Source organism: Alternaria burnsii, assembly GCF_013036055.1.
Source record: "Alternaria burnsii strain CBS107.38 chromosome Unknown 730, whole genome shotgun sequence".
In the NCBI taxonomy this organism is placed as follows: Eukaryota; Fungi; Ascomycota; class Dothideomycetes; order Pleosporales; family Pleosporaceae; genus Alternaria; species Alternaria burnsii.
In genome coordinates, this window is record NW_024066110.1 from 254,445 (window position 1) to 269,508 (window position 15,064).

The 15,064-nt window shown below is 51.9% G+C and overlaps 7 protein-coding genes across 7 annotated transcripts; 5 read left to right on the plus strand and 2 right to left on the minus strand.

Moving 5' to 3' along the window:
* Window positions 1-231: 231 nt before the first annotated feature.
* Window positions 232-1,834, plus strand: GT037_003492 (atp-dependent dna helicase; the record flags this gene model as incomplete). Its single annotated transcript, XM_038928539.1, has 4 exons — window positions 232-285; window positions 347-476; window positions 524-558; window positions 608-1,834. 4 exons carry the CDS (start codon window positions 232-234, stop codon window positions 1,832-1,834), a joined length of 1,446 nt encoding a protein of 481 aa, XP_038788246.1.
* Window positions 1,835-2,107: 273 nt separating this feature from the next.
* On the minus strand, window positions 2,108-3,049 carry GT037_003493 (uncharacterized protein; the record flags this gene model as incomplete). The annotated part of the gene is made up of 1 exon (XM_038928540.1): window positions 2,108-3,049. One exon carries the CDS (start codon window positions 3,047-3,049, stop codon window positions 2,108-2,110), a length of 942 nt encoding a protein of 313 aa, XP_038788247.1.
* Window positions 3,050-3,710: 661 nt separating this feature from the next.
* Window positions 3,711-4,876, plus strand: GT037_003494 (msp domain containing protein; the record flags this gene model as incomplete). The annotated part of the gene is made up of 6 exons (XM_038928541.1): window positions 3,711-3,750; window positions 3,800-3,870; window positions 3,940-3,962; window positions 4,016-4,074; window positions 4,138-4,253; window positions 4,307-4,876. The coding sequence occupies 6 exons, from the start codon at window positions 3,711-3,713 to the stop codon at window positions 4,874-4,876; spliced, it is 879 nt and encodes a 292-aa protein (XP_038788248.1).
* Window positions 4,877-5,634: 758 nt separating this feature from the next.
* GT037_003495 (asparagine synthetase) lies at window positions 5,635-7,868 on the plus strand (the record flags this gene model as incomplete). Its single annotated transcript, XM_038928542.1, has 9 exons — window positions 5,635-5,660; window positions 5,765-5,815; window positions 5,870-5,875; window positions 5,948-5,967; window positions 6,025-6,051; window positions 6,102-6,137; window positions 6,190-6,338; window positions 6,388-7,775; window positions 7,826-7,868. 9 exons carry the CDS (start codon window positions 5,635-5,637, stop codon window positions 7,866-7,868), a joined length of 1,746 nt encoding a protein of 581 aa, XP_038788249.1.
* A 431-nt stretch (window positions 7,869-8,299) lies between these two features.
* GT037_003496 (vacuolar membrane pq loop repeat protein) lies at window positions 8,300-9,451 on the minus strand (the record flags this gene model as incomplete). The annotated part of the gene is made up of 3 exons (XM_038928543.1): window positions 8,300-8,449; window positions 8,506-9,183; window positions 9,347-9,451. 3 exons carry the CDS (start codon window positions 9,449-9,451, stop codon window positions 8,300-8,302), a joined length of 933 nt encoding a protein of 310 aa, XP_038788250.1.
* A 1,113-nt stretch (window positions 9,452-10,564) lies between these two features.
* On the plus strand, window positions 10,565-11,503 carry GT037_003497 (uncharacterized protein; the record flags this gene model as incomplete). The annotated part of the gene is made up of 1 exon (XM_038928544.1): window positions 10,565-11,503. One exon carries the CDS (start codon window positions 10,565-10,567, stop codon window positions 11,501-11,503), a length of 939 nt encoding a protein of 312 aa, XP_038788251.1.
* Window positions 11,504-12,696: 1,193 nt separating this feature from the next.
* Window positions 12,697-15,010, plus strand: GT037_003498 (uncharacterized protein; the record flags this gene model as incomplete). The annotated part of the gene is made up of 2 exons (XM_038928545.1): window positions 12,697-13,102; window positions 13,734-15,010. 2 exons carry the CDS (start codon window positions 12,697-12,699, stop codon window positions 15,008-15,010), a joined length of 1,683 nt encoding a protein of 560 aa, XP_038788252.1.
* Between the last annotated feature and the right edge of the window lie 54 nt (window positions 15,011-15,064).

Consider the following 15,064-nt stretch of genomic DNA (forward strand, 5'->3'; position numbering starts at 1 on the left):
GCTAGCGCGACTGAATATGTTCTCCGCCACGTGCACCGACGCGTCGCTCCTGCAACACATACACACCTTCTGAAGGTCCCCACAATTCTCAAGCGGCCAGACGTCTGGACCAACATGATCCGCTCCCTAACAAGGCCGCCGCAACAACCACACGGGCGGTGAAAAGTCCAACTCAAATCCCTCAACCCTTCTGTTCCCTTGTCTTGAACTTTGTATCTCATGCCACGAGTCATGGCTGGCAAGAGGAAACGACCGTACTCAAACCTTGACTTTACGTTGAAGAAGGTGTTCAAGAAGGCAAGCTTCCGGTATGCCACTCACCTAATGAATGCTTGCTCGTACTAAGTTATCTTACGGACCGTTACAACGCGAGGTTGTCACGGCTACGTTAGAGGGCGAAGATGTCTTCCTTCAGGCAGCAACATCCTTCGGAAAGAGCTTGTGTTATCAGCTGCCAGCGGTAGTAGACTTTGGGAGTACGTTCAAACAAGATGAGAGATTTTAATGTTGCTAATGTTGCTAGTCACTGTCGTCATATCTCCACTGCTAGCACTGATGGTATGTTCCTCACTGTTCTATCGCAGTATAGAGTCTGACTAGCTATCAGAACAACCAGGTCGCCTCTCTGCGTAACGCCAACATCCGTGTTGAGACAATCAACAGCACTACACCACCCGCAGACAAAAAGAGGATCATATCAGACCTTCAATGTGGCCATCCTATGACCCGCTTGCTCTACGTAACACCTGAGTTCTGCCAAGGGGACAACTTCCGCAAGATCCTACGAGTTATTCACGCTCAAGGGGAATTAGCTCGTATCGCCGTCGACGAAGCCCATTGCGTTAGTGAATGGGGGCATGACTTTCGACCTTCATTTCAGCAATTATCATTCTTCAAGACGGAATTTCCCGATGTACCAGTCATATGTCTGACAGCAACGGCAACAGCGCGTGTTAGAGACGATATCATCACTACGCTCGCCTTGGACCCGAAGAAGCTAAGAATGTTTCGTATGAGCACCAGTAGACCGAACCTTCACTATGAAGTCCGCTTCAAATCTGACGAAGAAGACCACTATGATGATTTCGTCAAAATGCTTAAATCGATCCACGCGCGCCGTGCCGAGAACGCTGAGCGTGCCTCTCAACTAGCTTCACAGAACCAACGTTCAGACAATGTACCAGGCATAATCTACACTTTATTCCGCAAAGACTGCGAGTCTCTCGCCGCTCGACTCCGCTCAGACGGTATAGGCGCAAAGCCCTACCACGCAGGTCTCTCCGTTTCAGAACGTGCAGACGCACTTTCAGGCTGGGTAGCCAATAAAGCCGGCTACGATGTCGTCGTCGCCACAACAGCATTTGGTATGGGTATCGATAAAGAAAACGTGCGCTTTGTAGTCCACTGGCAAATCCCCAAGTCGTTTGAAGGCTTCTACCAAGAAGCCGGGCGTGCAGGACGAGACGGCAAAGCATCAATTTGCATTTTGTATTACGGCCGCGAAGATCGTGATCGCGCTGCGCATTCGCTGTCGAGGGATATTGCGAGACAGCCCAAACAAGGGGCGGGGTTACAGGCTCAGCAGCAACAGATGATGCATCGTGCGAAGAGCTTACAGGCATTGGTTGGCTATTGTGAGGCGACGGACAAGTGTCGACACAAACTTATCGCTGCGTACTTTGCCGACGAGGAGACGCCCGAGTGTGATTTTGCATGCGATTGGTGTAAGGATGCGGAGGCGTTGGTGAGACGGAAGGAAGGTGGGTTGGCAAGTGAGGAGTGGTGCAGTACACAAAGGGAGGCGGGGAGATATGATATCGACGAGTACGATTGAGGCGTTCTATCGTGACGGCACTGGATGGATACTGGCGGGTGTTCGGATTAGCATGAGTAGGTGCTAGGATACATGACCTGAGCTACGTCTGTGACTTATATATCTCATGGTTCATTGATCGTTATATCATCTACAGTCTGGCTTCCAGTTGCCGAAACATACATCAACGCCACTCCATGTATCCTCTTCTGGGGTATTCACCACCGATACCTCAACGCCACTTCATGAAATCTCATACCCATCAGCGTCTGACAGCACAACAGTCACTGTACTCTATCCGATGATCAAAGCCGCGCTAGGTACCATACCCGCTTCCTTAAGAGTCATGCCAAAGTCACTGCGATCGTACGTCTTCTTGGGGAAGTTGGTAGTAAACGTCGAGACGCTGATGCCATCCTGCTCCAGCGCATGTGCCACCTCGAAGAGCGTAGTCTCTACAGGGAAGTTCTTCATGACCCTCCCACCAGGTGTTTGCAGGGCCAATCGTGCCTCGGTGTACGCGCTCGCCGGCTTGCTGGTAGTGGGACCGGAGGATGTAGCCAGGGGAGCTTGTACAGGAGCGGCGGGGGGAGCCTGGCCGGCGCGCTTCGCCTTCTCGATCTCAGCTTTGCGTTTTCGCTCTTGCTTGTCTGCTTCAAGCTTGGCCAAAACCCGTTTCCTCGCATCCTCGTCTGCCTTCTTCTCTGCGCGCTTGGCAGCAGCTTCCTTTAAGCGCTCCTTCTTCTGCAACTCTTCTCGAATGTCCTGTGACTCCTTTGTGGCCTTCATGCGGATCTGCTCGTTTTTCTTGTGGTCTTCCTTGTCCTGCTCTGACTGCCTCGCACGCTTGGCCGCCAGCTTCTCGCGCAGCTCTTGTAATCGTTGCGCCTTCTGTTCCTCTGTGAGAGGAGCGATCTCTTCGGTGGATTCGGAGAACTGCTCGTGACCGGTCTTTTCACCGTGGAACTGGGCTTGGTTTACTGAGCGGAACTTCTTGCCGCACTCATCGCAAACGAGGGACTTGGCTTCCTCGCCAGGCTGCAGCGCGGGAGGCTCTTCTGAGGCATTGGCGGCGGTGGTAGCTTGCTCTTGCTTGATGTCATCGATGGACTTGTCTTGGTTGGTCTCGAGCCAGTCGATGGCAGGCTGGAGGCCACCAGTAGCTTTAACAGCGAGTTCTGCACGTTCGCGTGGAAAGCCCATGTCGATGAGGGTATCTAGATCTGAGGAGGCCATTTTGAATGCGGCGTAGGACGAGGGTCGAAGTTGTGAGAAGTTTCGGGGGTTCTTTTTCTTTTTGGAGTGTCTTGGTTTGGGTGCTTGGTTCGACAAGGTTGTAATTTATTAGCAAGTGGATGTGAGAAGTGATTGTAGTGGAGGAGGCTCCCGCTTTATATGGAATGTGGATGTAAGGCGGCGGAGGTAGCGGTGGAACCTTGGAGAAGATGAACCGTAGATCAGACGCGCCTAGTCTTAGCAATACAATGCTACTCTTGTAGAAGGGAGATCAGACAGTCACTGTCTCGTTGTTGAGATATTGTATGATTTCTAGACAGTGAGCGATGCTTGCAGGCTGTGATTGTTTGCGTAGGTGGACACTAGAGGCACCTCGGGATTCCAGAATCAAGAGGCGTCGCGGGACGTCATAGCTACTTGTCCTCACCCATCCGCCCTTCCTCCCTACCATCTGCAACCACCCCGTTTCACACCCGCCTCGATATTCACCGTTTGCGCACTCTATCCCCGGGATCTTAGCTCCTAGATTCACTTCACGCGCCCGCCCCCCCTTTTCAAGACTCCCGAGGTTCATCGCGACTCTACCCCGTACCGCGGATCTGATTACCAACCTTGGAAGACACAATCACCACCGCATACCTACAGCTTACGCGCGTCCACCATGTCCGTCGAGCTCGACCCCGTAGAGCTTGGTTTCAAGCGTAAGCTTCGCATGCAGCATTGGGGCCACAAGGATACTAATCTGGCCAGGACCCTTCCAGCACGAGGTGTCGCAGACCCTCCGCTTGAAGAACCCGCACTCTGACCCGATTGCCTTCAAGGTAAGCAGGCTTCTCGATCGATTGCTGGATTAGACTGTGGAATTTGGACTAGCAGCTGACACATGGAAGGTGAAAACCACGGCCCCCAAGCAGTACGACGCCCGCGACACCTCTCCTCCACAACGGCTAATAACGGGTGCTTTAGATACTGCGTGAGACCGAACAGCGGACGCATCGAGCCTGGCAAGGATGTCGAAGTTCAGAGTATGCATGCCCTCCATGCGCGCATCCCTTGGAAGACTGCAGCAAACTAACGCATGCGCCTAGTTCTCCTCCAAGCCATGAAGGAGGACCCACCGCCAGATGCGAAGTGCCGCGACAAGTTCCTGGTGCAATCTGTACTCGTCACCGCAGACAAGGAGTTCACCAACGTTGGATCTCTGGTATGTTCTGGACCAACAGCAACAGGTCGATGCATATTAACAACTGCTTGCAGTGGTCGCACATTGAGCAAACCGCCAAGTCTTCCATTCAAGAGAAAAAGATCAGGGTTCTCTTCCTCGCTCCCGACGATGCCTCCTCCAGCGCAACTCCCGCAAGAACCAACGGTGTTAGCCGCGATTCGATGCTCTCTTCTCCGTCACCCGAGGCCGTGACTCCCCAGCGTGGCGTATCAGACGCTTCGGGGCCTGTCTCCGTTCCCCAGGACCGCCCGTCAGACAGCAAGAACTTGGGAGAGATTAGGAACGAGGCATACAACCCAGCAACGGGCGGCAACATGCAGTCGAGCTTCAGCTCTGCCGCTGGGACCGTCTCTAATGCTCTACCATCCTCGAGCGATGTCGAGGCTCAGCTTGCTGAAGCCAAGGCGCAGATTGCGCGATTGACACAGCAAGTTAGCGAGGCGACCGGTCTCCGCCAGCGAAAGACAGGATCCGCGCAGGACTCGAAGCAAGAAACATCGTCCTCGCTAAGCACACAGCAAGCTCCCGCAGGCGGTGTGTCTGTCCAGATCACAGCCCTTCTGTGCCTCATCAGCTTCCTGATTGCTTACTTCCTCTTCTAAGCGCCTTCCCATAACACATTCTATGAGAGTACCAGTAAAATCACCGTGCGCCGTTTGCGACCCCGGATCTACAATGCACAGAGACAGTGGAGAGCCAGACGGCATCTTTCGACACGCGAAGACGAAGAAATAGGGCGGTAGTATGGCGCTGGACGAAAGGATGGATAGGTGCATTTCTTTCCCATTTGGGGTATTTCTTGTTTGGACAAGGGTCTGTTGTTGGTTACGCATACGGAGTAGCAGCTGCTTGGGAAGCATGAACACATTGGTGTGGAAAGTATCCATGTATCAACAGCTACATAGTTCGGAGCTGCAAAGTTTTGAAATTGTTAAACACACAGATAATGTCTACGTATATTTCACCTTGCACCCTGACCGTGTCGCGTGGTGACTCTCTAGTTACGGCGATGTTCGCAAGTGCACTGGCCAATAGGAAGATGCGACTCCTCCATGGCAGTTGTGGGGTTGCGTTTGAGCATGCACAAAACGAGTGCGAACAAACTTGTGGAGTCACGGACTGCCCACGGTTCCCAACGTCATATCCTTACAAGTACAAGATAGTGGATACTGCCAATCCCGCGGTCTGAACGCGCTCGGGGTTGGCAGTGAAAATGTGGGGCACAAGCTGGCCTGCGGCGACTTCGGGCGGGCGATATGACTCTATAACAATTTCTAGCCACGATAAAGGCTGTCCCTGATCTCCCCTCTTCGCTCTGACATTGCCTTCCCTCCCCTTCCAAACCAATCCAGCAGTAAAGATGTGTGGTATCTTCGCCTGCTACAGGTATGCTACACCCGTCCTGCGCCCGCAATTGCCCCTGCAGACGTTGCATTGCTTCAACACCAGGTGTTTGCGACTATGTTGATACATGACTAACTTCCCCATAGGCACCCCGATGTGCAAAAGTTCAAGCCGACTGCCCTGAAAATGGGCAAGGCGTAAGTCTACCCCCCATAAACTGTGAGAGTTTCCAATTGACTAATTGCGCGCAGTGTCCGGTGTGTAAATCCGCCTAAACCTTCAGTTAGCCAAATTCACCACAAGGACTTCTATGCTGACTGATCGAAAAGCCACCGAGGTCCAGATTGGTGTAAGCATCATGATTACTCTCTGTGCGATTAAATACATGGTGACTGACACTTTGCAGCTGGTAACTGGGTTGCGAACGACACCAGTGAGTGACTGTAAGAGCCTCTATGCATATACAGTACTAAATACGAGCAGTTCTGGTACACGAGCGCTTGAGCATTGTCGGCGTTGGTAAGGAGTCACACAGAAATCGTTGCTTTTGACGGAAGCTTACGCGGATTAGACTCTGGCGCTCAGCCGCTCGTCAACGATGAGGGAACCGTCTCTCTGGCTGTCAACGGCGAGATCTACAACCACCGAATTCTCCGCAAGTCCCTCAAGAACCCATACAACTTCAAGACACACTCAGATTGCGAGGTTATCATTCCTCTGGTAAGACCTGGAATATGTTTTACGGTGGAGAGAGGCTGATTGGCGGCAGTATCTTGAACATGACATCGACGCTCCCCGAAAACTCGACGGCATGTTCTCATGGGTCCTTCACGACAAGGCTCAAGATCGTGTGATCGCAGCACGCGACCCCATTGGAATCACTACCTTCTACATGGGTCGATCGAGCACTACACCAGGCGCCGTGTTCTTCGCTTCTGAGCTGAAGTGCTTACATCCCGTCTGCGACAACATCATCTCCTTCCCTCCCGGTCATGTCTACGACTCGAAGACAGACTCGCTCACACGATACTACGACCCCAAGTGGCTCGTCGAGCCCGAGAACATTCCTACAAAACCTGTAGACTACAAGGAGCTGAGGCAATCATTGGAGCGATCGGTGCGGAAACGCATGATGGCGGAGGTTCCCTTTGGTGTACTTCTCTCTGGTGGTCTTGACTCAAGTTTGGTGGCTTCGATCGCTCAGCGGGAAACTCTGCGGTTGAACGAGGCGACAAGAAAGAAGGCTGCTGCATCGACTGGCAACGCCAGCGAACAGCAGAACCAACTTGTCGGTATCGATGACTCCAACGAGCTTCAGACAGATCTGCTCCTAGGACAGCTCAACTCCTTCTCTATCGGCTTGCCCAACTCTCCCGATGGTATCGCTGCGCAGGAAGTGGCCAACTTCCTCGGAACCAAGCACCACACATTCACCTTCACTATCGAAGACGGACTCAACGCACTTACAGATGTCATCTTCCACCTTGAGACTTTCGATGTAACAACTATCCGCGCCTCAACACCCATGTTCCTTCTCAGCAGAAAGATCAAGGCTATGGGAGTCAAGATGGTTCTTTCAGGAGAAGGCAGTGACGAAATCTTTGGTGGATACCTCTACTTCCACAACGCGCCTGACAAGGCTGCTTTCCACCAAGAATGTATCCGCCGTGTCAAGAACCTTCATCTCGCAGACTGTCTTCGCGCCAACAAGTCAACATCTGCTTGGGGTGTTGAGGCGCGTGTGCCCTTCCTCGACAAGGACTTCCTTAACACGGCAATGAACATCGATCCTCAGGATAAGATTATCGATCGCGAAGCCGGCCGTATTGAAAAGTACATCCTACGCAAAGCTTTCGACACAACCGACGAGCCAGAGACGCAGCCTTACCTTCCCGAGAAGATCCTCTGGAGACAAAAGGAGCAGTTCTCTGACGGTGTAGGCTACGGATGGATCGATGCGCTCAAGGACAACGCCGAGCTACACGTCACCGACGAGATGATGAAGAACCCAAAGAAGGAGTGGGGTAACGACATCCCCGATACTAAGGAGGCATACTGGTACAGATGCATGTTTGACGAGCACTTCCCCAGCTACTGTGCCGATACTGTTATGCGATGGACACCTACCTGGAGCAACCAGACGGATCCTTCTGGACGGTGAGTTTCCCTCTTCATGTTGTGCTAGATGCAAGACTAACATATCACAGTGCCATCGGTGTTCACGAGCAAAAGTACAGCCATGCTAAGTAGACAGTTCTTTCGGCATTATGGAATGGGGCTTATATGGTAGAAGCTATGGATCTTATTTCATGTCTCTTCTGGCGCTTATAGACTGCTTAGGGGTGAGATATACCCCATGGGGAGTCTGTCAAGGTTCTGTCTTCAGCACATCAATGTATCATTCTGCATGAACTTTATGATGCGCAACGTCGTGACGACTAACTATGGGATGTAATTAATCCTTTAAATTGGTGAACAAAATCTAGCTTCATGATACAACATTACCTCGCCAATGGCGCTCAAACACAGGTCTCTTTTTTTTGTACTGGGTATCCAAGACTGATGATGCAAGTACGTACACACACACAAACTTTTTAGCAGATCATACCGTCATCCAGCGGTAGATACAACAACGCAAACTGTAAGACACGAATGATCGTTTATGGACGCAGCAGAACGCATCAAGCCTCAAGGGCAGAAGATGCCTCGCCGTTACCGAAAACGCGGAATTGGACGAAGATAGTCACATCTTCGACCATTGTACCTAGAGAGCCGATGAGCCAAGGGAGGTTGGTGAGTATGTAGTCCTTTTCCTGCGAATGGAAGATAATCTGTGTGATGTTAGCCTGGTATTTCTGGCTGTGAGTAACAAGGTGGGTGGACTTACTCCTGCGCCATAGGTAGCATTGCCCAGCAAACTCAACATGAAGAAGAGCAGCGACAAGCCTTCGCAAGACCTCTCCCGCTGGTTCTTGATGATTTGAGGGATGCGCGCCCCAAGATAAGCCACTGCGCTCGCGTATCCCAAGATCATTGCGCCGACCGGGTTGTCCGAGGCATCCTCGGTGTTGTGCTGGGGTTGCGGGACCCAAACACCAGTCTTCCACGCGATAGCCCATCCCGCTGCGCCGACAACACAGACTCCCACGATGCTCAACGCGTTCTTTACCCACTCGCTGGCAGCGTCACCGACATCGGGGATTGTAGGGAGAGAGCTTGCGCGGCGCCTGCGGCTCGCAGCAGAATCGCGCCTGTGACTGCCAGGCAAGCCAATGTTGCTGCTGTCGCGGCGACCGAGCAAAGGCGCCTCGATGCTATTGGTAGACTGCGTGGAAGTCTTGCGATCGCCACGGCGCGAGTTTTTCATGTTGTAGTAGACGCATTGCGAGATGAGGACGAGGTCTGCGAAGCAGAAGTAGACGGCGAGGGCGATGACGGTAGGGACGAGACCGGCCCAGAGAGCCCCCGCGAGGTTCGTCACGTCGCCAATGAACCAGACGGCGAGGAAGGCGAGGGAGATGCCATCTGCAGAGCCAGATTTGTAGTTTTCAATTAGTTGTGGGACCTGCAGGTGGTGGTTAGATTAAAGTACGGTGATGTATGGTGTCGCGTGCCCGAAGATCTAGTTGCGGCTCCATGAATAGCACAGGCAGTATCAGAGATACATGGCGAAAGCCACCCATGTTTAGGGAGATGAGGACAACGGGGTTGTATCAATTGTTACTCACCAACAGGAAGATCCATGAAGCTAACGAGATTGAGCCGAAGACACCCGACAGCGCCTCGTGAGTAGTCAGCGGCAGAATGTGATGAGACATGACTGCAGCGAGCATGATGCGTTACGGTATTTGCCCACACAGCGCGTCGTGCGACCTATACAAGTAGACGCAATAATAGTTTTCTTCTGTTACAAGGGCATGCAGGAAATCGTGCAGCAAGGCTTGACGATATGACGCAGGTCCAGACGGAGGGAATGCCGGAAGCAGACCAGTCCAGCCGAGGTAGCCTCTTAGGGAGTGGAGACGGGAACCGAAGTAGCAGATTGGAAAGATTGTTGACGAATGGTATTTGGTGATTTTGTAAGGCACCATGCGACCAGGCTGAAGACGAGGGAAGGGTCAAAAAGCAGCAGTGTGGGCTAGTAGTGCTGTAGTACGGAATTCGGGGTCATGTATGCCTCTGGCAAATTGCTGGCGTTTCTGTTGAGGATGCACATTTTTCATTCGGGGTTTTCCTGGACTGCCTAGACTTTGCGATGCGCACTGCCATGGTTTGTTTTAAAACCCGAGGCGCGCCCGCGAGGCTTTCCATGAAGAATGTTTGTACTCGAACAATTCGCTGTCGACATGTTTACGGAATGCGCTTGGCTTGCACTGTACGGTGTTGAAGTCATGTGAAGCGTGGCACAAGACTGAAGGCGGTGGCTTATACAAGGACACGCAACACTGCTATTCACGCGCCAAAGCCATGGAGCCACTGCATGCTCAGACTACTCACCGTCAACATGATTGATTATGCAAAGTCTTCGAAGGGGAAATGACTCGTCTGTTGCTGGCCGTTTTAGAGGGTCCGTCTGTCAAAGCTCTAGAACCCTTGTGGGCGGCTGAGTGCGCTGCAGGGCGTCGGGTCCGGCTTAGTGCGCTCTCCGGACCTAAATTTGGGTGTAGACGTGATCACTCGTCGCTCCACTTTCTCCTCGTCACCTTAGCAAGCACATCCACCGGCTTCCGGTTCGACACTCGCTCAGTCTTCTATTGTCACTTCACCTTCGTGCCCTCGTTTATTCGCTTGATATATACATACACATAACTATAGGAGCCTACGCGCCTTTCGCCCGTATCGCCCCCCCTTAATACAACTAATCGCCTGTTCGTGAAACGCGCGTCAGCTCCAGAGTAAAAACCAGTTACCACTCTCTGCCTGTTTCCTTTAACAACCCGCCCAACATGTTGCCCAAGGCCTGGCTGTCGGTTTTTGTCCTCACTGTCGCATCGTCGGCCTTTACGCTGGAGGATCTTCACATGGACGGCATCAATCAGTACATCCACCAGGGCAAGAGGCAAGACGCCGAAGGCACCGGCGCCTCTTCAGCGTCTGCCGCTGCCGCAACGTCATCAGCTGCACCGCCAGCTTCCTCCGCCGCCCCTCCTGCTACATCGTCAGCCGCGCCAGCGACGTCAGCGACTCCTCAGCCAGAACCTTCAACCACGAACAATCCAGCACCTTCCGACGACCCCACATCTGACGCTCCTCCGGCTTCGACTCCTGCAGCAACACCAACTACCGATGGCGGTAACAACAACAGCAACAATAACAACGACAACACCCGAACGACTGCAGAAGGCACAAGTGCTACCGGTGGTGGCGGGAGCGCTGGTAACTCAGCAACCCCTACCCGGGAGGCCAGCTCTTCCGTAAGGACAACAGCGGTTGTCAGGACTACACCTCTTGTTTCAACTTCCCTTTCAGAGTACACCAGGACCGTCACCTCGACTCTCGAGAATGGCCAAGTAACCACTGCAACCTCGACAGGCACCAGCACTTCCCTTGCCACCACTGGGCAAGCCGTTGTCACAGACCCACCTACTGCACAGGCAGGCGACAGCGACAACGGCGGTGGCATCAGCGATTCCAACAAGAAGGTCATTGGAGGCGTTGTCGGTGGTGTAGGCGGTGCCCTCCTCCTCGGTGGCATTGCTCTCGTCTTCTGGCGCATGAAGAAGCGCCAAGCGCGTGTCCACGAAGACGACGATGACCTCATGGCCGGCACTGGCTCAGCCCTTGGTGACAAACCCCAGAACGGCACTGGATCGTCGCCCTTCCAGTCGAACCTCGAGCAATACCACAACCCTGGAGGACGCCCCAATGCGGCTGCTAACTTCTAGGCGAAGCGCAGCCCGCAAAAAGTACACAGGCCTGTTGCGAGGGTCCGTTATGATACCAACGACTATCTGCGGAATTTGTCTGAGCTGGAAACGATTTTGAGAGACGAGAGCAATACGGAGCTTGTACATACGGCGCAAACACAGTTATAACAGTCGGATCTGGAGGTGGTGCTTTTATTGTTGAATATGGTTTTGCGTGAGTATAGTGCATCACAGGTGCTGATTCGCGATGCAGATTAGTGTATACCGTCGCATCGTGGTCAGTCTGTACAAGATTGCACACATGTAAATTAGACGTATACCATCAATTCAGGAAGAGACAGCAGGCCACTTTCGTCCAAGCTTTTTTTTCTTCGTCCTGTCAGTGTCGTCGCACTTGCTTCGTTCACCTGTTTAACTTGTTGTAATCGAGCGTGGCATGTCTTTCTTGCCTTCTTTTGTTGTTTTAGCATAGTCATACCCCCCATAGCGAATTCGATCAGATTGTCAAAATCATTCATCTATTACATCATTACTCTCATGCGCTCCTTTATTCTCATACAGGGTGTTGTTCTTCCCTTCGAATGTCTACGTGTGCGCATGTCATGCGTGTCCAGGGGTTTGGCCATGGTCGTGTTTCAGCACTGTCGCAGCAGCCACCACGATGCTTCCTAAACAAGCTTTGTGACCGCTGGGCCCCAAACTCGTTTGGCATGAGAAATGCATGTTCGGCGCTTCGGAGATGGAGGGGTTTGGCGTTACTTAGATGTAGTTGGCCCCAGTGGGTGTTTTGAGGCTGGGATTTGATCTTTTACTCTGGGTTTCTCCGCGAACACTGTTCGATATCTACACTCATTTGGCTGCAATTAGTTCTTTGTATATACAGGCAGTGCCGATATACTCTAATAGGATATCTACCGATTCTGGAATTAAGGAGGATTTACGTACGACATTTTTCACGCCTAGCGATAATCAGTACCGTCCTCTCTCACGCACAGCAACATCTTTAAATACCGACATTTTCGAGTATCGGCAAGAATCATTACCGATAACTTTTACGCCCGGCTATATCATTGAGCACCGCCATCGTTCCGTCTAGGCAGGATTCATCAACGGCGAGATTCACGTCCGGCAGTCTTCTCGACGGACTGGAACCACGCCCGGCACATCATCCTCAAGCATACTCCTCAACTGGGAACGATTAGTACGCAATCATGTTTCTCCCCACAGCACTCCTTGCTCTGATCCACCTCGCACTCCCCGCCCTTTCCCACGCATCTCCACAACCCGCTCTCATCTCCTCAGACTGGGAAATGTCCTTGGTACCCCGCCATCAACTCTTCCTTCGTCAACTGTCCAACTTGCAGACCTTCGACGGCAACCTTGGTGGGACGCGTGCATCCGCCATCACAAATTCTGGAGACAAAGAACGTCCGTTCCAAGTCGACGGGGATACATTTACCAGTTTCGATACTGCGGCACAGAGAAGTTGCGATAATCAATTTCAAGGGTGTAGTGATACTGCAAACAAGAGTGGAGGAGGCGGCGACAAGGGGAAGAAGGGGAAGAAGAGGCAGGATGGCAGCGGTCTGAGCGTGAACGACTGTGACGAGCAGAAAAGTAAGTCGAGCTTTTTCTTCCGTTTCTAAGATTTGGAGGGAAGTCGACTGCGAAGAGCGCACGCATAGCTAACATTCTTGATAGATAAGTGTAATGACGCGCAGAAGAACGCGCAAGTCAAGGACTTTAATAGTGCAGTTGCGAGTACAAATATCGGGCCTGATCCGGACTTCCCAGACTTTGATCTCATCTGCGAAGGCTAGCCAAGGAAAAGAGATGGGTCATTTCGTAGTATATAGGGACCAAGTTTGGTACTGGCTTTAGGAAGATGGAGGCTTATGCTGCATTAAGCGCATGAGTGTTAGGAATATGATAACGATATGATATCCCCAGAAGAATAAGACGTCTTTTCCTTGACACAACAAACTTGTATTTGAACTTGAAGTTTGTAGTTTCAGTGACCACGTCACGTGGATACGCTCCGCGCTAAATCAAGACATGTCTACTGCGACTTTTTTCCCATCTTTCCACCCACGAATCTTCTCCGCCAACACATCCTCACACGATGAAGTCCAGGATATGATAATATGACTACATTTGTTCGGTCTTCACCGCTCATCTTGCATACGTCTATCAACGCATCACGGTTTACGATGCCTAGTACGCTTTTTTCTATCTCTGTACGCCTAAGTCAATGGAATACCTTTCCGGCGACCATCTGAATTGCTCAATCCCTGGAGGGCCGACAAAAGGCTGTCAGTGCCAATGGCACCAAAATCCCGCGCTATAACAGCGAAAGCGCTGCAATCACTACTCGTACATATCGGCGCACCGTCATCAGGAACAAAGGCAGTACTCCAAGAGCGTTTCCAACGCGTTATCGGAAAGCCTCTACTTCCCAACAGCCAACCACCATGGAGAACATCAGAGTCCGCAAGCAGGAAATTTCGCATCATGAGCATCGATATGGGAATCAAGAATCTGGCATTCTGTGAGGCAGAAGTTTCCTATCCGTTCACGAACAGCCTAGATGCGGGAATGGAGATTCTTAGATGGGAGAAGATCAATCTTACCGAAGCCACACATGATGAAATTCACGAACGATCAGAAGTTACAACCACAGAGCAAAATACGGCGGGTGCTGATGAAGAGTCAGACCCATACTCTGTGGATGCTTTGTCTAAGACAGCGTATGGATTGCTCAGGAACACCATTATGACAGGGTCACCAGATATCATCTTGATAGAAAAGCAGAGGTGGAGATCTGGCGGTAGCAGTGCAGTGCAGCAGTGGACTCTCCGCGTCAACACCTTAGAAGGCATGTTGTGGGCGGTACTGCAAACTATGAACGCAGAGCGGCTGTATGGGGGAGCTGAAGCATTAGGTACAGGAAACGTGTACGAGGTCTTCAGTGCAGATCCAAAACGTGTGGGACAATACTGGCTCACTCGGGCGACTAGGAACTCTCCGGAAATCGACGAGAAGACCGATAGATCCACGGACGATATAGAAGCGGGAAGCGGAGAGGAAGGAGACAAGTCAGTTGCAAAAAAGAAGCCTAGTCGAACCAAGGCAGAGAAACAAGCCAAGATCGCTCTCCTTCGCTCATGGCTCACTTCAACACCTGCTTCCACAGCATCTGTAACACGCGATTCGATACCAAGCATAATGTTCAGCATAACGCCAGGCGCCGAAGCTACCCGTGAAGCGCTGTGCGGACCACTAGAGTCAAGAAAGCCTAAGAAAGCTAAAAGAGTCTCAACAGACACACTTCCCACACAAGGTCAACCCAAGAAGCTGGATGATATCACAGACTGTTTCTTACAGGCTGCTGCATGGGTTAGTTGGGAGTCAAACCGCCTACAGCTTCAGGAGGTGTGGAAGCGGAAGAATGGTAGCAATGAAACCAGGTTAGGACTGACGGATGAGGTCTTGTTAGAGATGGTTCAGAAGATAGGGGAGTCTTGATACCAGTTGCTTGACCTTCCAATCAACCGCGAGCTCATAGCGACTAGACTAAAC